We start from the raw sequence: 23565 nt of genomic DNA, 5'->3' as shown, positions 1-23565 counted from the left end.
GTGGTAGGACCTCTTGGGAGTCCACACGGGTAGGTACCACCACCCCGCCTATTTCCGCCGTGAAGCAGTAATGCGTTTCGGTTCGAAGGGTGGGGTAGCCGTTGTAACTATACTGAGACCTTAGAACTTATATCTTGAGGTGGGTGGCGCATTTACGTTGTGGATGTCTATGGGCTCCAGTAACCACTTAACATTAGGTGGGCTGTGAGCTCGTCCACCCATCTAAGCAATAAAAAAAGTCCAATTATACTAAAATGGGGACAACAATTTATTTCAATTTTGTATCCAGGAATACCGCCGACGCTGTTCACTCACCCCGAAGAGTACATGAAGCGCATGTGCCTATTCGACAATGTTTACATTGACCACATTCCGTACGTGGTGGGCGAGGACAGCTCCCTGATGGCCGCCGTGGCACCCCCGGTCCTGCACTGCGACGCGGCTACATGCACATCCGTGCCATTTATCGACAGGTATTATTATGGAATCAGTCCTCACTGATCCATCAGATCCAATAACTCTTGCATTAGACGCCTTCAACTCTAGCACTAGACTTAGGGACTCTAGTAACCGTACTCGTTAAACTCAGCAAAGAGTTCGACGTGCAACCTAACTTAAACATCAGCCCGCTGAGTTTCTCGCCAGATCTTCTCAGCTAGTCGCAATTCCGATCCGGTTTCCGGTCATCGTTCTCGTCGAACCAGTCGCTTGCGACGAAAGGCTTGGCGAGTAAATTAACCCACAGACACAGCCTACTGAGTTTCTCGCCGGATCTTCTCAGTGAGTCGCGTTTCCGATACGGTGGCAGATTCTGCGAAGCACGGCTCTTGCTAGGGTTCGTGTTAGCAACGTCGTCAGGTTTGAACCCGTGAGCTCACCTACTAGCCCGGCGACGCTGACATGGTCTCTCTAGACCATCAGCTTGGGTAGGAAAAAAAACTGATAGTAGATTCATTCGCGAAGCAATTGCTCTTGAGTTGTTAGATCTCCTTCGGAGGCGCACGGCCAGCTGTTAGCAAATCCCACCCCTCCTGGCTGAGCCTTTCCTCGCCCACCTGTCCTAATGAAACTGGATTGGTTACTTCACCTTTTTTTATGAGAACCCTACTTCCTTCTCACCATTGGCTATGTGATGTTCTATAAAAGCACCCCAATTCTTTTCCCGTGGATGTCGTAAGGATTCCCCGGAGAGCAAGTAGTAGCGTTCTCTGAGTATCAAACTAACATCCTACTATCTTCAATTGACGTTGCTAATAGGGCGTAATATAAGCCCTGATAGAGAGCACTGACTTGTCTATTCCTGTCTCCCATCAGCCATGCGTTTTGTCTTGAGGGGAGACAGCTGTTGTTCCATGAATCCACGTTTTTTACTGGTGGTAGGACGTCTTGTGAGTCCGCGCGGGTAGGTACCACCGCCCTGCCTATTTCTGCCGTGAAGCAGAAATGCGTTTCGGTTTGAAGGGTAGGGCAGCCGTTGTAACTATACTTGAGACCTTAGAACTTATGTCTCAAGGTGGGTGGCGCATTTACGTTGTAGATGTCTATGGGCTCCAGCAACCACTTAACACCAGGTGGGCTGTGAGTTCGTCCACCCATCTAAGTAATAAAAATAAAAATTTAAGGCGTCGATCACAAGGTTAATGGCGGCACCTCTTCTTGGTATTACCGATACTTCATAATCAGTGCCCAACTGAAAACAATCGATAGGAAATCTTTGCCCAAACAGGTTTAAAAAAATTGTAATTCCACCACCTCGTTTACTTCAGCATCATGTTTGAAGAGCGTCTTTCGCGTACCAACGTGCGCACGGTAACGCGATGCCAGTCCAGCTGCCGAGCTCACTGCAGAAACGACGCGGACTGCCTCAAGAGGTGCGCGGACAGATGTCTCAGAGCCGACTGAGATGTCGACGTCGTAAAGCATTATAAACGAAAAAAAAAAAACGTTTTTTGTTATTTTATTTTTGAACACCCTTTTTATAAGACTTAAAGGAACGTCATCGAAATTTTGAATTTTAATGACAGTAGCAACAATCGGACGGTGACATTTGATAGCTGACAACTGAAGCTGTCAACTACACGGTAGTAAGTAGTAGGTAGTAGTCCTATTTTTTCAACTGGAAAAGTAAAGGTATCTTACCATACAGCCTAATCTTTTATAATTTTTTTTAATAAAAAATGATGATATTAGGTGAAATGAAATGAAGATGATTAATTTGAAACATTAAACAATTGGCATGAAATTAAATGAAATGAGATGAGATGATATGGCATGAAATATAATCTCAGTAAAACGGTGATTTACTGAGACTTTTTCAGTGGATTTTTTGGAGGCTCCTTAAAAGCTACATCCAGTGGCTTTGTGTTATTCTCCCACATTTGTGCACTTTTACTGATACCTTTATTGCACATTTAAACCTGAAGAAACACTAAATAGACAAAGTAAAACAATTCACACAACTTCGCTCCTCGTGCTCCCGCCAAAAAGTCTCTGACATTACTCCTACATGTATGAGTATAATGCAGGTCGAAAACTCGTTGACACAAGGGTTCAGTTGTGTCAACGTTTGTCAGTGTTTCTACCAACAGGGCGGGAGTGTACAAAGTCTAGGATAGTCTAAAAACTAGTATTGAAGTCATGAATTATCCTACAAGTCAATAGTCGACTGTTTTTAATTATTTACTTCTTTAAAATTGACATAAACGATGGGCATGACGATTGACTCTAAATAAATATATGTACTTAGTATTGTAATTTAAATAATATGATCCTAACACTTTCATGACATTCATTTATTTTCCACCTGATGGCTGTCTGAAAGAGATCGCTTTTAGCGATAAGACCGCCAATTGTACTTTTTTCTTTGTATTTAATTTATTTTTTATTGCTTAGATGGGTAGACGAGCTCACAGCCCACCTGGTGTTAAGTGGTAACTGGAGCCCATAGACATCTACAACGTAAATGCGCCACCCACCTTGAGATATAAGTTCTAAGGTCTCAGTATAGTTACAACGGCTGCCCCACCCTTCAAACCGAAACGCATAACTGCTTCACGGCAGAAATAAGCCGGGTCGTGATACCTACCCGTGCGGACTCACAAGAGGTCCTACTATCAGTATAAATCAAAACAAAATGGAAAAAAAACAAACTCCAACACAATAATAAACGTTTAATAAACATCCATAACAATAATTTACACTCAATAAATAAAATTTTTAATCGCGTTCCGTCGACCCCCCATCACGTCCTGTAGTTACACTTGAGGCGTTTGCTCTGGTGGTCCCCCGGGAGGGTCCCGGCGCGCTGCCGTCCCGGCTTCATGCGGGGGGTCTCGATGTTGTGTTGCTTCAGCAGATGCCTCTTCCAATAGCAACGCCGCGTGTAACACGAATGACATATCTCGCATTCGTATCTGCCGACAAGAGATCGGTGAGAGGGACTTTTTTTGGCGGAAATGCGAGCAGTGAATTTGTGTGATCACTACATATAGTATAAAACAAAGTCGCTTTCTCTGTCCCTATATCCCTATGTATGCTTAAATCTTTAAAACTACGCAACGGATTTTGATGCGTTTTTTTTTAATAGATAGAGTGATTGAAGAGGAAGGTTTATATGTATAATAACACCCTTAAATAGTGGAGAAATCAATAATGAATTACAGTTTCCGAAGCGAAGCGAGGGCGAGTCGCTAGTTAACAAATAAATAATAACAATAAATAAATATTTACTAACGATCACGCCACATTAACTGGTTCCGTGCTAAGTTCGTAAAAAACTTGGTTTACAGTTACCAGATAACGGAAATAAATGTAAGATTTTTATTATACATATGTATATGTACTTAAATTTAATTAACATCCATAACTTCGGAAAAAACATTTTATAATTATCATACAAATATCTTCCCTTGGCGGGATTCGAACCCGCGACCCCGTTGTGTAATGACCATGTCATTTACCACTACACCAGACGGCCGTTAGTTTTATTTTGTCTATTTAGTGTTTCTTCAGGTTGAAATGTGTAATAACGGTGGTTTATTAACTGTTTAATATCTGTGAAAGTGCACAAATGTGGATAAATCAAACAAAGCCACTGGACGTAACTTGTGGGGATCCTACAAAAAGTCCATTGGAAAAGTCTCAGTAAATGACCACGATTTTACTGAGATTATATTTTATCCTATATCATCTCATTTCATTTAATTTCATCCCAGTTGATTAAGGTCTCAAAATAATCATCTTCATTTCATTTCACTCTATATTATCATTTTTTATAAATTAAGAGTATAAATTAAAATAAGACATGACTTAAAGGTCTTAGTTACCAGGTCATAAAATCCCATTAAAAAAAACATTCGAGTGCATGTGAGACGGCACTATTTGATTAGACCTGTGAGAGAAAGGAACAGAGAACCCTGTTGCCTCTTACCGCTTGACGCCGAAGTGCGTGTCAATGTGCCTCTGCAGTTTGCTTCTATCGTTGAATCTCTTCTCGCAGTGGGTGCAGGGGAAGCGCCTCTCGCCCTGGTGCACGAGCCGCCGGTGGGCGTACAGACTCGAGCACGTGTAGTACGAGCACGTGCAGGAATCGCACTTGTACGTTTTGGTGTTGCCTGGAAATTGGGGAATTATTTTTTTTAGGGAAAATAAAATTTTTTGCCATATTCGTCCGTATTGTAAGATGTTTAGGGGAGGCAGTGGATATCAAGAATGTCGCTCGCTGGCTTTGAGACGTGAGGTCGAAAACTAAGTTTTGATTATAAAACGGCTGTCCCACATTTCAAATTGGCTCGCGTGACTAACTAAGTAATTAGTGGTACTTACCAGCGAGAGTTTATTACTTAGTAAGCACTATTCATATCCACATTTTTGCAACTTTACAGGAGACCAAAGATTAAAATTTGGGAAAAAATATCAAAACAAAAAAAATACTTCTTCAGCTATTCTAATGGAGTAAACTTAATTGGAGTCCAATTAAAAGCATCGAACTGTTGATGCTGATACCAAATAAAATGAACCTTTAATTACAAAGATAAATGCCGCGTGTTAAGCGAAATGTCGCTTAAATTAAATAGAATCGAATTAACAATGACGATTATTAAACAAACACGTACTAACTCATGTACCTGAGCGAATTCCACATTAACTTTTTGGCGCGATGTTGTGTGAATTGTTATATTTTGTTCATTCAGTGTTTCTTATGTGTACCTAATAATGTGTGTGAAAGAAGTGAAACTTCTTTTTGTAACATTGTGGTTTTCTTCATTTTTCATAATTAAATCAAATTTCTCTTGTAATAAGGAATGCTATTAGAGAATATGTATTAGAGAAACGAACTAGCTCGCTTTGTCCTTTCCCTCTCTCCGAGGTTGAAAGGCTCGCGAGACGCTCTGTCTATTTTCTCACTCTCGCTCGTCCTGAATTGTATCTTTTCTCTCTAGCCGTAACGAATCTGTCGCGAGTTAAATTTTACTCTCAACGTGCCTAAAGAAGTTTCACTTCTATAATAAAATACACGTACAAACATCATACCGCAGTGCCTCTGAACGTGTTTGACCAGGTCGCTCTTGTAAACGGTCCCGTAATCGCAGTGGTCGCACTTATAGTTCGGCGTCCTGTGCGTACGTAGGTGAGTGCTGTACGAAGCGCGCGGGAACAGCTTACCGCATATCTGCCAGAATCACATTTATAAATATATATGTATATATTTAGATGTCTATGGGCTCCAATAACCACTTAACACCAGGTGGGCTGTGAGCTCGTGCACCCATCTAAGAAAAATAATTAAAAAATAATGATAATAATAATAAACCTCAAGCCTCAAAGTGGGTAGTAGCATCAACGTTCAGCAACAGCAGACGTTCCGTGAGGTCGTTCGCTTGTCTCAAATAAATAAGTGCGTTTACCTCGCATATAAGTCCGTCTTTACTGGAATGTTTTTCTTTTCGATGCGCCAATAGAGATTTTTTGTTATCGAAATTCAAATCGCATATACCGCACGGGAATACAATCGGCGGTTTAGGTCCGAAGGCTTCAGAGGATTCTTCCACAACCTTCTTTTTCTTAATTACCTCCCGATTCCTCAGTATAGATTTCTTTTTCTTTTTCCGTCTTACGGTTTTGCTGCAAAAGAGAAATCATTGATCTCATGGTCGTGGCCTAAAGGATAAGACGTCCGGTGCATTCGTATGTAGCGATGTACCGGTGTTCGAATCCCGCAGGCGGGTACCAATTTTTCTAATGAAATACGTACTTAACAAATGTTCACGATTGACTTCCACGGTGAGGGGATAACATCGTGTAATAAAAATCGAACCCGCCAAATTATAATTTGCGTAATTACTGGTGGTAGGACCTCTTGTGAGTCCGCGTAGGTACCACCAACTTGCCTATTTCTGCCGTGAAGCGGTAATGCGTTTCGGTTTGTAGGGTGGGGCAGCCGTTGTAACTATACTGAGACTTTAGAACTTGTATCTCAAGGTGGGTGGCGCATTTACGTTGTAGATGTCTATGGGCTCCAGTAACCACTTAATACCAGGTGGGCTGTGAGCCCGTCCACCCATTTAAGCAATAAAAAAAAAATTAAAAAAATAAGCAATAATAAAAAAACAAAAAATATAGCACATACTGAAATCGGCTTAGTGAAATTCAATATTACAGCCATAGCAATCAGTATTAAAAAAAACTATAGTCATTTTAAGCTAAGCTAACCATTTAAATGTTTTCAAATTAATCTTCTTAAAGTCATTCTGAGCATCCATGCATTCCGTCTTAACAATGGTTACGTCAACCTCACAATCCTTGCTTGATTTACTATTTGTTTCATTGTTGTTGGTGAAGAAATCATTGTTGTCATCTTCATAGTCGATTTCACTGATGCAGTTGTGTTCCTGTTTGACCGCCGTACAGAGTTTCCTTAAGATTTTGTCGCTGAATATACATTTCGTTTTGAAATCAAAAGCAACTGTCAGGTTCTTACTGCACATTCCGCATATGTGTGCCGGTAGACCGTCTTCAGGTTTTAACTGTAAGTTGAAAGAAGGAAGTTTGTCAATGACGTTAATGAAGAAACAATTTTATTATTTTATTTAGTTAATTTTATACTTAAGCATATATGTTCGGTTACTGGTAGTAGGACCTCTTGTGAGTGCGCACGGGTAGGTACCACCAAGCCGCCTATTTCTGCCGTGAAGCAGTACTGCGTTTCGGTTTTAAGGGTGGGGCAGCCGTTGTAACTATACTGAGACCTTAGAACTCATATCTCAAGGTGGGTGGCAGCATTTATGCTGTAGATGTCGATGGGCTCCAGTAACTACTTAACACCAGGTGGGCTGTAACATGTCAGTTCTCTGTGTATCTGTTTTTATACTATCTGCACTTATTAATACTTTTTACGTTAAACAGAATAAATACCTTCATGCTAAAAGTTTACTGTTTTTTTTTGATATTACAAATTTATCACAGTCGTTTTAAAACTATAGACGCAATTATATATTATTGTAAGATCTGGGATCCCATATCAGCAATTCTAATACCCTTGCTTACTCTACACTCTCTGTAATTGCCTGTTTTCATTCGTGTAAATGCATAGAAACACTGCTGACGTAACACTGTTATCTCATGCCCAGGGCCACCTATATACAGACATGAATTTTGACTCTCGGCGTCTGACTGCTTCACAGGCGAAATAGGCATGGATAGTTCAACCAATTGTTTCAAATATTTACAAATATACAGATCACAATGAAATCAAGATCAAAAACACGTATTTACGCTCAGATCTTACTCGCTTATCACATTTAATTAATGAAAAACAATGTCCAAATCAATAGTGTATGTAGTTTAAGAGTAGTAATAAAACAGACAGCAAACAATAAGTTTTGTTTTCTATTCAAACATCGCCATTACTGCCTTATTTCTGACGCCAAGTCATACATTCCAGTTTGAAGGGTGAGGTAGTCATTTGAGAATTAAAACAAAGTTGATAGTAACATTCACATTACTGTCTAAAGACTCTAGATACTATTTAACACTATCAACTACCGGAGGCATCCTTCCAACTACCAATTGAATGCATTGGAAAAAACTAAATATTCATAATCAGGTTTCTTTCTGTGTGCTGTAAGGATTTTAATTATATTGTACCTCACAATCTAAGCCTCACGTCTAATTTAAATAATCAGAATTTTTTTATTAATAAAATGTAATTATTTAATACTTCAAACCCAAGTATAATCACTTGCCCCACATTTCAGTTTTTAACACTTTGGAGGCTGATTGGAATGTGATTATCTTTTAGTATATTTAGTGTAGTCATTTTTAAAATAGATTTAAATATCTTTTTCAAATTTATTTAGGTTCGGTTATGAACACCTTGTCCTTCCATAAAAAAGTCATTATTTGTAAACACACAGAGGCATACCAAAATACCAGTGCAGAATTCGATTTTTTCAAGTATCTCCGGATGTTTCTCGTTAAATATGTTGCTCATTTCGTAACTAGAGGTAATGCAGATCCTACAAGACTTCTCTATTGATAGTAATTGTATTTTATTATGCAAATTTTCGTCATATTCCTCTATCATTTTGTACTAAACTGTCAATCTTATTAGGGTTATGTTTCAGTAATCATTTCATAGATTATAGTAAGTAACTCTTAACATTATCTTGTTTTAAACAACATTTGTTTAAATTTTCAGAATTAACTTAAACATAGGTGAATGAAGTTAGCCCCTCAAAAAAATTTTTTTTTCCTATTTTATACTTATTTTCTATTAATTCGTTTGTTCATCATTTGTTCATGATTGTTCACTGTTAATAATTGTTTGTTCTGCATTTATTTATTTAAAAAAAATATTTAAAAATATACCTACAAGTTAGCCCCTCTAATGCAATTTTTAATACTTTTTCATCCTTAATGACTCGTAAATATTCATTTTCGATTGTTCTTATATAAAACATGTTTGTTCTCTTTCGAAATTACTCGTTTTTTGTTTAATTTACTATTTTTATTAGTTGAATAAATGTATGCAAAATATGTGTACTGCGCATGCGTTAACTATAATGCCTAAACTTTCTACACGGTTTTAATCGTGAAAAAAAAACAAATATAAATCCTGAAGGAGCAATTAATTGGTATACAGTTTAATTAAAAAAAATTAAAAATAAATAAATGAAGTAATGTGCATTGGCGTTAAGTTAGACCAAATATATTTTTTCCATCTTCCTACTTATTTTTATGAAGGTATAAAAAAGATAGGGAGTTCACATAGGTAATATAAACAAATAAGTAAATATGTTCATTATTTATCTTTCAAGAGATAATATAGGTATACATTATAATAACTTTTTTACACAGTCGAAATTATATTCCTAACATTAGTAAAATAACATTTTAATACGATAGGTAAGAGGATGAAAAAAATGTATTTGGTCTAACTTAACGCCAATGCACATTACTTCATTTATTTATTTTTAATTTTTTTTAATTAAACTGTATACCAATTAATTGCTCCTTCAGGATTTATATTTGTTTTTTTTTCACGATTAAAACCGTGTAGAAAGTTTAGGCATTATAATTGACGCATGCGCAGTACACATATTTTGCATACATTTATTCAACTAATAAAAATAGTAAATTAAACAAAAAACGAGTAATTTCGAAAGAGAACAAACATGTTTTATATAAGAACAATCGAAAATGAATATTTACGAGTCATTAAGGATGAAAAAGTATTAAAAATTGCATTAGAGGGGCTAACTTGTAGGTATATTTTTAAATATTTTTTTTAAATAAATAAATGCAGAACAAACAATTATTAACAGTGAACAATCATGAACAAATGATGAACAAACGAATTAATAGAGAATAAGTATAAAATAGGAAAAAAAAAATTTTTTGAGGGGCTAACTTCATTCACCTCTTAAACATTTACATAAAGTTGACATCAATTTGAAATTAATTCTATTCCACATTACTTTTGACATATAAAATACTCTGTGTGCCACCGTAGTTACTGACTAATCTGTCCACTATACCATCTGATCTGCTTCCATACAAGTTAAAACGTTCGGAAATATTAAATTTATAATTACTAACATCTCTTAGATAATTTTATTACTAATACTTTTTATTTTGAATACTTTATTAAATAAAGTACAGTTTATGCTACCGCAGACTATTTTATATAATATGCCACGAGTTATTTAATTGCAGAGCAGTGTTCCCATAAATTATAATGACGTGCTGCCGTACCACTCTCTGGTCCTGATCGTCGAACGACGACCGGGTATCGAAGAGTTTGGCGGTATATGTCAGCAGACTGGGATGGATTGCGTGAATTTTACGCATCCTACCCATGGGGGCGGTTCTGCTTTTCCTCTGCTGATCCTGACGTCTGTGCGGACCGTCTTAAAGACGTGGTGCTCCAGGGGATGGAATTGTTTATTCCCTCCTCTGAAGTGCCCGTTGGGGGTCGCAGCAGACCCTGGTATAACAATGCCAGCAGGGATGCTGCACACCTCAAGCGGTCCGCATACGTGGCATGGGATAATGCCAGGAGACGTCGGGATCCTAACATCTCAGGGGAAAGGCGGAAATATAACGCCGCTTCCAGGTCCTACAAGAAGGTAATTGCCAAGGCGAAGTCGGAGCACGTCGCTAGAGTTGGCGAGCGATTGAAGAGCTATCCCTCCGGGAGCCGTGCTTTTTGGTCGCTCGCCAAAGCTGCAGAAGGAAACTTCTGCAGGTCTAGTCTCCCACCACTGCGCAAGTCCGATGACAATCTGGCCCACAGCGCGAAAGAGAAGGCTGACCTTCTGGTCAAACTCTTCGCCTCGAACTCGACTGTGGACGACGGGGGTGCCACACCACCGAACATCCCCCGGTGTGATAGCTCCCTGCCGGAAATCTGCTTCACACAGTGTGCAGTCAGGCGGGAGCTCAGACTCCTGGACGTCCATAAGTCGAGTGGGCCAGACGGCATCCCCGCAGTGGTTTTGAAAACGTGCGCCCCTGAGCTGACACCTGCGCTAACGCGTTTGTATCGCCTCTCTTATTGCACTAACAGGGTTCCGTCTTCATGGAAGACCGCCCACGTCCACCCTATCCCCAAGAAGGGTGACCGGTCGGACCCATCGAGCTACAGGCCTATCGCGATAACTTCCTTGCTTTCCAAGGTGATGGAGCGAATTATAAATACACAACTCCTGAAGTATCTTGAAGATCGCCAGCTGATCAGTGACCGACAGTACGGTTTCCGTCACGGTCGCTCAGCTGGCGATCTTCTTGTATACCTTACTCACAGGTGGGCTGAAGCCTTGGAGAGCAAGGGCGAGGCTCTTGCTGTGAGCCTTGATATCGCGAAGGCCTTCGACAGGGTCTGGCATAGGGCACTTCTATCGAAGTTACCATCTTACGGAATCCCCGAGGGTCTCTGCAAGTGGATCGCTAGCTTTTTGGATGGGCGGAGCATCACGGTCGTTGTAGACGGTGACTGTTCTGATACCATGACCATTAACGCTGGCGTTCCATAAGGTTCGGTGCTCTCCCCCACGCTTTTCATCCTGTATATCAATGACATGCTGTCTATTGATGGCATGCATTGCTATGCAGATGATAGCACGGGGGATGCGCGATATATCGGCCATCAGAGTCTCTCTCGGAGCGTGGTGCAAGAGAGACGATCAAAACTTGTGTCTGAAGTAGAGAACTCTCTGGGGCGAGTCTCCAAATGGGGTGAATCGAACTTAGTTCAATTCAACCCGTTGAAGACACAGGTTTGCGCGTTCACTGCGAAGAAGGACCCCTTTGTCATGGCGCCGCAATTCCAAGGAGTATCCCCGCAACCTTCCGAGAGTATCGGGATACTTGGGGTCGACATTTCGAGCGATGTCCAGTTTCGGAGTCATTTGGAAGGCAAAGCCAAGTTGGCGTCCAAAATGCTGGGAGTCCTCAACAGAGCGAAGCGGTACTTCACGCCTGGACAAAGACTTTTGCTTTATAAAGCACAAGTCCGGCCTCGCGTGGAGTACTGCTCCCATCTCTGGGCCGGGGCTCCCAAATACCAGCTTCTTCCATTTGACTCCATACAGAGGAGGGCCGTTCGGATTGTCGATAATCCCATTCTCTCGGATCGTTTGGAGCCTCTGGGTCTGCGGAGGGACTTCGGTTCCCTCTGTATTTTGTACCGTATGTTCCATGGGGAGTGCTCTGAGGAATTGTTCGAGATGATACCAGCATCTCGTTTTTACCATCGCACCGCCCGCCACCGGAGTAGAGTTCATCCATACTACCTGGAGCCACTGCGGTCATCCACAGTGCGCTTCCAGAGATCTTTTTTGCCACGTACCATCCGGCTATGGAATGAGCTCCCCTCCACGGTGTTTCCCGAGCGCTATGACATGTCCTTCTTCAAACGAGGCTTATGGAGAGTATTAAGCGGTAGGCAGCGGCTTGGCTCTGCCCCTGGCATTGCTGAAGTCCATGGGCGACGGTAACCACTCACCATCAGGTGGGCCGTATGCCCGTCTGCCTACAAAGGCAATAAAAAAAAAAAAAAAAACTTTCAGCTGTTGTTCCTGAAAGTCTTTTATGTTGTGTGTGTCTTCTGTGTTTGTTCTAATTTACGATACTATTTAAGCTATCAGCATTTAGCTCTCATACTTCCGTTAGTTCAGGTCTTACACAATTTATAGACAAAGGAACGAAATTCTATGAATGTAAAAAAGAATATCGAGACATCGATATTAATCAACTAAAAATTCAAAGTTGCTAAAAAGTATACATTTTTTTCAAAAGTCAAGACTGTGTACCTACTTTTCCTTTCATTATGTAATTTTTTTTCCACCTTTTTGTTTGTTTCTGATAATATAAAGGTGTACAAATAAGTTTCCGCCGTTTTGAGAAAGATGGTGTGGCACGAGGCTTACGTTCGAATTCACAGATGATAATCGGCTTGAAAATTAAGTTGATCATTTAAGAACAATAACTCCGTATTAGCATCATAATTTTTTTTTATCCAAAAATGTTAAAACCAAATAAGCGTCATTTGCGGGAACTTTTAATTTACTTTTTTAATTTAAAAAAATCTCCAGCCGAGGCGCATCGAATGCTCGTAAAAGCATATAATGAAGCTGCCTTGAGTGAGAGAACATGTCGTGAGTGGTTTAAAAAGTTTAAAAACGGTGATTTTGACGTAGAAGACAAAGATCGCAGTGGAAGGCCAAAAATTTATGACGATGCAGAATTGACGGAATTATTGGAGGAAGATTCCTCTCAAACACAAAAAGAACTTGCACTTACTTTAGAAGTCACTCAGCAAGCAGTCTCACATCGTTTAAAATCGTTAGGAATTATTCATAAACAAGGTAATTGGGTTCCATACGAATTAAAGCCGAGAGATGTTGAACGCCGATTATGCATGAGTGAAATGCTGCTAGCTAGACACCAAAAAAAAAGTTTTTTACATCAAATCGTCACTGGTGATGAAAAGTGGATACATTATGATAATCCAAAAAGAAGAAAATCATAGGGACTACCTGGCCACGCGTCAACATCCATAGCAAAACCGAATATTCATGAAAAAAAAAAATGCTGTCTATTTGGTGTGATCAGCTGGGTGTGGTGTATTACGAGTTGCTTAATCCAGGCGAAACAATCACTGGAGCTCTCTACCGAACGCAATTGATGAGATTGAGTCGAGCTCTGAAGGAAAAACGCCCTCAATACTACTCCAGACATGACAAAATTATTCTGCTCCATGATAATGCTCGTCCGCATGTAGCGATACCGGTGAAAAATTATTTAAAAACACTTAATTGGGAAGTACTACCTCACCCGCCGTATTCACCAGACATTGCCCCGTCTGACTATCATCTGTTCCGGTCAATGGCACATGCTCTGTCGGAGCAGCGGTTTACATCATATGAAGATACCAAAAATTGGGTTGATTCGTGGATAGCCTCAAAAGACGAGGAGTTCTTCAGACGTGGAATCCGAACTCTGCCTGAGAGATGGGAAAAAGTAGCTGCTAGTGATGGACAATACTTCGATTAAATTTAAATTACCGTTCTTGGAAGTAATTCTCATTAAGAGCTCTGTGTAGGTGATGATTAAGATCGGTGATGCTATACATCCTTGACGAATGCCGTAACTGAGGCGATAAATTCTTAAACGATACGATAAGTATATACGAGGACGACGACGAGGCGATAAGTTCTCCAGTACTTTTTGCGCTTACAAAGCAGGCCTGTTCGGGTGTAATTTCCTTCAAAAGAAATAACTGCCGAATAATTCAAGACGTGACGCAAAGTTTTACTTGCGTGCGAAATCAGTGCCATAAAGTGGTGTTTACTGGTTTTTATATCGTAGTGGCCTCTTTTTATTCATCCCAACATCGCGGTAGACAAGGGCGCATTCATCGCGGTAGACAATATGCGCCCTTGCCGGATTGCCATACTTTATTACATTACTTAACATGAAACATTTGAACATTTAAAAAATGAATTTGAAGCTTTAACAAAGCAATCTTGGTTCCACCTCAAATTTTGGGTTAACCGTTTGGCTATGCATTCGATTCTTGTAATTAATAGCAAGGTAGGTTAATTCCATTAAGATTTTAACTATTAATTACATCTAGAAATTTTTTTCAAGAGTAATTTTAGAAATTAAATATTGCGAGTAATTTATGTCTTGAAATATATTTTGTAAAATGAAGCATTTGAAAAAGTAAGAAAGGGACCAGTTTCTGAACGAAACTTGCTTATTGGTATTACCAGCCCTTAGATCATTATTGTTATGAAAGAAAAAAAGTTTTTAGGTTTTTTCTAAATTAAGTTACAACAGTATAGTAGCCAAGTGTAACTTTTTCTGCACTAAAGCATTTTTAATCGTATTTGATTTAAAAGTTAAAATATCGATTTTCATCCATATATAGTTAATTTGGTCCATATATTGATTAAGTTTGAATGCTCAGTTCTAATCAAATTAGTTTTGATATTCATCATATTAAAATGTTAAACAAAATAAGGTAGTTGAAGATAGATTTCTTCAAGAATTTAGCTTTGAAGGTGACTTTATAATTCCTAGAAACTACAAATGAAATTCAAAAATAGTTCTATTTCATTTTTTTAAGCTGCAACACTAACAGACGAAAATCAGAACGTCATATAAAGAAATTGACAGAACAAGGAGATTTTTCTGTCACACACTGTTTCCTATCATTCGGATTAATAACGCGTTCGTCGGGTCACGACGATTATAATTTATTATCATTTCACAATTATCAATAAGCTATCGATTACAGACATCAGCCGTCCCGCCGCTTTGCAATCAGTGAGTATTAGTAAATGTATTTATTAATAGAATTTAAAAGTATTTGATAATGTTATCTGTTTATTACTGATTTTACAAGAAGTGATTGGATAAGCCGGTTGTTACATGTTAAGCGTTTGTCGAGTAATGTTGAGTCTAGTTAGCGATTGCAAAGCGTTTTAAACGGGTGAAAGTCGCTTTCGCTCGTCAATTCGGCGCTATATCAGCATTCAGCACTCATTTAATGATTAGCATATTATAAAGCAATGATTGCCGGATTGTTTCAAAGCTACGATTCTTAACATTTATAGGGACAGCTTAATACATTTTATTTTACGCAATGTTGCGTAGTGTTCGTGTCGGAAAAATATTATACTTAGGGACAATTAATTTTTTAAATTTTTTATGATACGACGGAAACATGATGTGCATATACAAATCGATCGTTTATCGACTGTGATTTTTCTAATTGTATTTCTAATTTATTCGGTGTTGTAAATAAAATTGAAGTGCTTGTTTTCGAAACACAGTTCAACCGAAATATATAATAATATTTATGTTTAATCCCGTCAGGGTGTAGCTGGAATAGACCATTGAATAGGTAGAGAAAAAAAAATGTTTAATGATTTTGAAATTTTAATAAACCCCTGAACTGGTTCTAATTAGGTGTGATTGGGAGGTTTTGCTTGAATTAAACTCATTATTTTGTATTGAAAAATTTGCCAATTATTTAAGTGAAAAATTTATGCGATTTGAGTAGTCGTTAATGTAAAGATGGTTAAGGTTAAAAGACTACGATGGCCCGTTCGAAAGGGAATATTTGAGAGAAAAGTGGGAATTTGAAGATGATAAGCCTCAATGGGAAAAGACGACATTTTGCCCCAATCCCACGTAGTGGGATAAAGGCAAGAAAAAGAAGACATTACGAGATCTGTAGAATATCATGTTTTGAGGTCCAGTAAAAAAAGTATCAATTAAAACTCATAACTATAAAATCCATATAGAAATCTCAATCTGACATGCATTGTATATATATAAATATTTTTCATGCTACTTTTGTAATTTAGATATAATGTTGTTTTTCTGGAGATAAAAATAGGCTTGCTTGTCCACTTATAGATCTGGTACATAATGTCATGAAGTTAACGATTGCACGATAAAATAATGCCCATCTGTACGAATAAAATTTCACATTTAAAAAAGTATAGTAGAAGTAAACCTGACACGAGTACGTACCACCAACCAACCTATTTCCGCTGTGAAGCTGTAATGTCTTTGGTTTGAAGGGTGGGGTAGCCGTTGTACTATAAAACTGAGAGCTAGAACTCATGTCATGTTATGGGTGGTGGCATTTAAACTGTTGTCTTCTAAGACCACAGAGAACCGCTATAGTGTATCTATTTATTAGGCTATGTTCACTATTACTGGGATCTGAATGGACATATCATTGCAATTTATGTGATTTTATGCACTGCAGCAGAAATAAGTAAGAACTTGTATAGCACAATGCTGTAATCCCAATCAATAATCAATGCAATAATCCCATCTAATATGAGGTCTGAAAACAGTTTTCATTGCTAGGCAGTAGACCCTTGGTTTACAGATGTCAGAATAGAAAAAAATTCATTTTCTGATCTCGGAATAAATACTCAATGATTTCTACAGATGGTAGAGTGCATTTTAAGCCTTATAGGTGTGTATTGTCTACAATTTTTTTTCTTTATAAAGAAGTTTCGCTCCAACGCCTTTGGCATGGCCAATGTCATAGTATGCACAAAAATGACCTGTGGTTAGAGAGTTTTTTTTTTTATTAAATACAATAAGTTTGATCAGTTATTCCATATGGGAACCTGTGATTTTAAGCACAGCGCAAACAAATATATCTTAGACTAACTTCTTTAAAGACAAATATTATTAGCAGATAAAAATTTACATAGAATATTTACATGTTTAGAATAGACTAAACTTAATAGAGAATTGATATTAATAAGCCAGGGGATGTCTTTTGGAAGGATATCATAAAGAGGGGATATGATATTGGGGCAGTCGAAGGGTCTACAATAAATAGTCATAGTTTATATAGTCGGATAGCAATAGTATTTGAGGTTTGAATTCAATACTGGTATACTCTTTGGCCAGTTTACTTTACTTTTGGCCTCTAGCCTAGACATTTTTCATAAAAATAATATTATCTGTATCGCAATAACCCTAATGTGCCTCTGTCTAATTAATTGAATTATTATAAAATTAAGTCACCTGCGATGAAGAAAACTTTAAAGTATTTAAAACATAAGAAATAAAACAATGAGAAAAATAAATATGAGATTAAACCATACAAACAGTTGTACAAGCTGAGAAAAACAGAAGTATTTAAAGTTATTAGATATTTATACCTACTTAAAATATATTCATATCGAAATTAGTTCTTTAAATGACACCTTAGCCGTCATAACCTAATAGGTGTATGGATCTAATAAAGAATAAATAAATAAAAATGACACCTTTACAATTGAGGTGGCTTAACAAAAATGTTAAGAAAAAGTTAGAAAATTTTAATACTTAGAACGAATTGTAGACATGTATTCTAGCAGTTTATAAAATTAAATGGTCTCTTTTAGTCTAGATAAAGACAAATGTACCATTTCCGTTTGCTCTATATCAAGCGCAAGTATTAAATTATTAATAATTAATAAAATATTTTTAAATTACTTTGAAGTATTAAAATCGAAAAACTAAAAAATTACAATTCTTTAATAACATTTCTGGCGCTTACCAAAAAAAAAAACAAGAATTTTGTATTAAATCACTTCAATTCTAATGATGCGATATACTCATTCTGAATATATTTACAATATAATTTTCACTTATTTTCACTTTTTTTGTATGAAACTTTGATTTGATTGAAAACTAAAGATTCGTGTGAACTGTCATCTATCTATCTATCTATCTTCTTCTTCTATCTTCTATATATATAAAAATGAATTGCTGTCCATTAGTCTCGCTAAAACTCGTGAACGGCTGGACCGATTTGGCTAATTTTGGTCTTGAATTGCTTGTGGAAGTCCAGAGAAGGTAGATAAATATGAAAATGCTCGGATATAATAAAAATAACAATTTTGTTTTTCCTTTGATATGTCCTTTTGTTTGCTTTAAGTTTATTTTATACAAAACTTTAGGTCTTTTATTTATCGATTGAGGCACTGCGAAGTTTGCCGGGTCAGCTATAATTAATAAATCCATACTTAATATCAAAATTGAAAGTGTGTGTTTGTTTGTCCTTATTTCACGTCGAAACGGTCAATGAATTTACATTATTTTTTAAGTGATAGTTTTAGGTCAATAGAATGGCGTAGGGTATCTATGATTCCGAAAAAGCATTAATTACGCAGGCCAAGCTGTGGATAACAGCTAGTATTATTTAATTGAGTGTTAGTACGAGATAATCGCCGACATAGTTACACTGAGTATAAATAAAACTTCAACGAAATACAGAATTAGAACTCAGCTATTAAGACACTTTTATGGTGGTAGGACCTCTTGTGAGTCCGCGCGGGTAGGTACCACCACCCTGCCTATTTCTGCCGTGAAGCAATAATGCGTTTCGGTTTGAAGGGTGGGGCAGCCGTTGTAACTATACTGAGATCTAAGAACTCTTGTCTCAAAAGTGGGTGGCGGCATTTATGTTGTAGGTGTCTATGGGCTCCGGTGACCACTTAACACCAGGTGGGCCGTGAGCTCGTCCGCCGATCTAAGCAATAAAATAAAAAACAAGTTTTTTTGAGATTACTGGAGGCCTTGCCAATTTTACCGGGACAAGTGGGTGAGCAAGTGCTCAGCCAGGAGGGGTGGGATTTGCTAAGAGCTACCCTAGCGCCTCCAAAGGAGGACAAACAACTCGAGAGCAGCTGCTTCGCGAATGAATCTATTACAGGATCGGAATCGCGACCCGCCGAGAAGATCCGACGAGAAACTCAGCGGCCTGATATTTAGGTTAGGTTGCACGCCTAAATCTCTGTCGAGTTCGACGAGTACGGTTACCGGGGACCCTGTTCCTAGTGTTAGAGCTGAAGGCGTCTAATGCAAGGGTTACTGGATCTTGTCGATCGTGTTTTTAAATCTGGATGGTCGTGTTTTTAAAATTATGAAATGGCGCGACGTCATATGACGGCCTCTAGATTACCATATTTATTTTGTCGGAACTTCTTTGGATGTCTATTTTATGGGCAAATTTGTATAGCGCATCTACTTAGCGCTGCAACTCATTCGATTTTCATTGTCTATACCGCGGCGTTCCCTAAACAAAAATCATCATAAGATGTACGTATTGCGGCGGGACGTTTTTAGACGTTGCTAAACTTTGTATGGGAAAAAGGTGCGCCGCAGTAGCAACATTCAGAAATGAGGTTGCTCACGGACTTTTAGGCGGGAACGCGAGGAGTGAAGTTGTGTGATTTGTTTTAGTTTGTCTATTTAGTGTTTCTTCAAGTTTAAATGCATAATAACGGGGGCTTATTAACTGTTTTAACATCTGCGAAAGTGCACAAATGCGGGAAAATGAAACAAAGCCGCTGAACGTAACTTCTCGGGATCCTTCAAAAAGTCCACTGAAAAGTCTCAGTAAATGACCACCATTTTACTGAGATTATACTTTATCCCATATCATCTCATTTCATTTCATAACATAATTTTTCATATAAAAAGTTATCATTAAAATTAGACTTGACCTTAAAGGTCTTAGTTACCAGGTCATAAAATCCCTTTAAAAAAAAAAGGTTGCTCACGCGAACGTCTTATGGGTAGACTTTGGTATCGCAATGCAATTTTTCGCTTCGCTCCAGGTGATCGTTTGGTTGCTCCTTTTCGAATATAAATGCGTTTACTTTGTCTTTGTTACCACGCTCTTGTTACAATCACGTTACGGGTAAAAGCTGGTAAGCTATGAATCTATAATTGGTGACAAATCACTTAGAGTGACGTGGCCTCAAACTAGGTTCCCCCTACTATGGAAACTTGAGACAGTAAAACGTAGTTTTTTTATTTATTTATAGCGAAATGTAATGAAAACAAAATACTAATGAATAAACAAATGGATGATTTTGAAAATAGCATTCCATATTTTAAAAATAAAAATTAATTTGAATTTAGAATTTATTGTCGGCCATACATAAACTTATCTACGAATGTAATGGCCAGTATCGTAAAGATCTAATATTAAAATTTCAAAGATAATCTTTTTTTCCTTCTTTTCTTTATACGAGTCGATTATAGGTTTTGCTCTGTCGGTATTGGCATGATGTTGTTTTGACTGTACAGGAAACTCTCCTATAACGCGGTAGATACGTTCCTACAAAGTCGCGTGTTGTGCGAAATCGTGTTGTATGAGACTAGAAGCCAGTACAAAAAGAACGAGTAATTTTTCTGAATGAAACATCTCAACTGTGCGTCTATTTTTTTAATTTTTTTATTGCTTAATTAGGTGGACGAGCTCACGACCCACCTAATGTTAAGTGGTTACTGGAGCCATAACTGGCTAAAGCTGGTATAGTTACAACGGCTGCCTCACCCTTCAAACCGAAACGCGTTACTGCTTCATGGCAGTGGTACCTACCCGCGCGAACTCACAAGACGTCCTACCACCAGTCAAAGTGAAATGTCACTTAAACTAAACAGCCTTCTGTCGATATTATAAATATTAAGCAGCCAGACAAAAAGAATGCTTGTTCGATGTAGGATTTGAACCCACAACCCTCGACTCCGCTAATCACGTGCGCTTACTATTGTGCCATCGAATCAAAGTCACAAAATCACGAACTGAATTAGGACTACCCCAGCGCCTTTTGTCGTATGAACAACATACGGTCGGAAAATCATTTCCTTGAAGCGTCAACGGCTGTCAGGACAAACAGTGTGCTTAGTGCGAGTTTTTTAACGTTCTCGATAGCGTAAAAGTTAACTGAACTAAACTTAACGTAAAGTAAAAGTAACTATACTGAGACCTTAGAACTCATCTCAAGGTGGGTGGTTTTAGATGCCTATGGGCTCCAGCAACCATTTAGCACCAGGAGGGCTGTGAGCTCGTCCATCCATCTAAGCAATAAAAAAATCAAATTTGTATAAAGTTTGCCACTATTATACGCGACGGGCGCTGTTCCAACTCTATACAAATTTGCGTTAACTTTTACGCTATCGAGAACGTTAAAAAACTCGCACTAAGCACAGAGAACGCGCAATACATACGTATAATTCAAGTGTTACGTAATCGTGATTGGTCGCCACGTTGACATTGCACTGACATTGCCCGGGTCGCGACCCTCGGAACAGTATCTGTTCACGCATCGATCAGCCCGTAGCGATTGTGTTAATTGTTGCCACGTCTCTTGTGTTTTGATTTTTGATTCTTTTATCTTGCACGAATTGCGTTTAAATAGTGTAACTATAGCTTTTCGACTATTTGGCGTGGACGGAGAGAGAAAGAGAGAGAATACACTTTATTGCACACCAATACACAATTTACATTCAAAAAACAATCAAAAAACGCAGATACATTTGTACAATAGGCGGTCTTATCGCTAAAAGCGATCTCTTCAAGACAACCGTACAACAACAACGGAGAAGTATCTTTTTTTTAATTGCTATTACATTTGAACAAGCTCACGGCTCACCTGGTGTTAAATAGTTAGCCGAGCCCATAGATATCAGCAAAGTAAATACGGCCACCCAACTTTGAGATATGAGTTCTAAGATCGCAGTTTTTACAGGAAAACGGCTGCCCCATCATTCAAACCGAAACGCCTTACTGCTTCACGGCAGAAATAGGCGGGTAGGTGGTAACTACCTGTGCGGACTCGAAAGACGTTATACCACCAGAAATTCACGAGGAAAGGGCAGTCTTTAAAACCCTTATCCGGGGCTCATGGGTAGTATTCGATCTAGGGACAGCCTAAGGAGCTATTTCAGCTTCGCGCGGATGGGTAGGTGAGCTCACGGGCTCATCCTAAGAGAATGTGCTAACACCAGCCCTAGTAAAAGCAGTGATTCGCTGAATTTACTACCGGCTCAGAATCGCGACCCGCTGAGAAGATCGGCGAGAAACTCAGTGGGTACTATTGACTTCGTTTCTTATCAATATTTTTAACTAATTGATTAATAATGTACAGGATGTATTTTAGCACAATCCAAAAAAAATCGATGTATTTACTAGTAATACCTAGTCAGGTCATAAGTATTGTCACACAGTAAAAACTTTTCTTTTAGAATGCTGGCAACAAAAAAGTTTATTGAATTCGAATTTCGAATTGTTGATGAAAATAAAAATGTATACTTTTAGAATTTTACTCATTTTTAAATGTGGAGTGGACGCTTAAAGAAGTCCGTGTTGCAGTTAATGCGTTGCATCGTTGCGGTTACGGGCCAATTCAAATTTTTAACATACTGAAAAATTTGAATATAACCAAAAGATTCGTTTATCGTACCATCAAACGATACAATGAAGACTCTAGTGTAGATGACAGGTCAAGAAGTGGTCGCCCTCGGTCTGTTAGGTCTCCAGCAGTGATAAAAGCTGTGAAGGCGCGAATTCAAAGAAATCCCAAACGTAAGCAGAAACTGTTTGCCCTTCAGATGGGGTTAAGCAGAACCACGGTGAAAATGGTGTTAAATGAAGACTTAGGGCTTCGGGCATATCGAAGAAAAACAGGACATTGTTTGAATGCTCGTCTAATGGACCTGAGACTGAAGAGATGCCGCGCTTTGTTGAAGCGGTACGCGGGAAAAAAATATCGTGAAATTCTTTTTTCGGATGAAAAAATTTTTCCCGTAGAAGAGAGCTACAACAAACAAAATGATAAGGTGTACGCACACAGTAGTGAAGAAGCGAGCAACCGTATTCCGCGTGTCCAACGAGGTCATTTTCCATCCTCGCTCTTGGTATGGTTGGGAGTTTCTTATTGGGGCTTAACAGAGGTACATTTTTGTGAGAAAGGTGTAAAAACGAATGCAGTTGTGTATCAAAATACAGTCCTGACGAACGTTGTGGAACCTGTTTCTCATACCATGTTCAATAACAGGCACTGGGTATTCCAACAAGATTCGGCGCCAGCTCATAGAGCGAAGAGCACACAAGACTGGTTGGCGGCGCGTGAAATCGACTTCATCCGGCACGAAGACTGGCCCTCCTCCAGTCCAGATTTGAATCCGTTAGATTACAAGATATGGCAACACTTGGAGGAAAAGACGTGCTCAAAGCCTCATCCC

At 38.6% G+C, this 23565-nt stretch overlaps 3 protein-coding genes across 5 annotated transcripts in view; 2 read left to right on the top strand and 1 right to left on the bottom strand.

The window, feature by feature from the left end:
* LOC114247098 (uncharacterized) overlaps nt 1–1955 on the top strand; it is a 32358-nt gene extending 30403 nt beyond the window's left edge. For both annotated transcript variants that reach the window (XM_089737956.1, XM_089737955.1), the window contains exons 9-10: nt 290–473; nt 1767–1955. In XM_089737956.1, the coding sequence (XP_089594082.1) occupies nt 290–473; nt 1767–1902 (320 nt within the window). In that variant the 3' untranslated portion in view covers nt 1903–1955. The remainder of the gene's footprint in view (nt 1–289; nt 474–1766) is intronic.
* Nucleotides 1956–3153: 1198 nt separating this feature from the next.
* LOC114247070 (uncharacterized) lies at nt 3154–8732 on the bottom strand. 2 transcript variants are annotated; one of them, XM_028179907.2, is made up of 6 exons: nt 8423–8732; nt 6712–7025; nt 5907–6123; nt 5522–5671; nt 4430–4613; nt 3154–3413 (listed from the first exon to the last, which is right to left on the bottom strand). In XM_028179907.2, exons 1-6 carry the CDS (start codon nt 8582–8584, stop codon nt 3349–3351), a joined length of 1092 nt encoding a protein of 363 aa, XP_028035708.2. In that variant the 5' UTR covers nt 8585–8732; the 3' UTR covers nt 3154–3348. The 2 variants fall into 2 exon arrangements, with proteins under 2 accessions (XP_028035708.2, XP_028035705.2); XM_028179904.2 differs by having other exon boundaries at nt 5533–5671.
* A 6438-nt stretch (nt 8733–15170) lies between these two features.
* The window catches only part of ATPCL (ATP-citrate synthase), a 67570-nt gene continuing 59175 nt past the window's right edge, over nt 15171–23565 (top strand). Inside the window, exon 1 of the mRNA XM_028179956.2 lies at nt 15171–15333. The gene's annotated coding sequence lies outside the window, so the exon portion shown is untranslated. The remainder of the gene's footprint in view (nt 15334–23565) is intronic.

Source organism: Bombyx mandarina, chromosome 24 (assembly GCF_030267445.1).
Source record: "Bombyx mandarina strain Sakado chromosome 24, ASM3026744v2".
Classification (NCBI taxonomy): Eukaryota; Metazoa; Arthropoda; class Insecta; order Lepidoptera; family Bombycidae; genus Bombyx; species Bombyx mandarina.
The sequence above is the reverse complement of the archived record's forward strand: the minus strand, read 5'-3'. Positions and strand labels throughout refer to the sequence as shown.

What these genes read in the sequence shown, in the direction of transcription:
- LOC114247070 (XM_028179904.2), bottom strand. Translation starts at nt 8,584, where the DNA reads ATGATAGAGGAATATGACGAAAATTTGCATAATAAAATACAATTACTA. An exon ending in AATTTGAAAACATTTAAATG is followed by an intron (nt 6,124 to 6,711) that starts GTTAGCTTAGCT and finishes TCTCTTTTGCAG; the next exon opens with CAAAACCGTAAGACGGAAAA. An exon ending in ACGCACTTCGGCGTCAAGCG is followed by an intron (nt 3,414 to 4,429) that starts GTAAGAGGCAAC and finishes TCTTGTCGGCAG; the next exon opens with ATACGAATGCGAGATATGTC.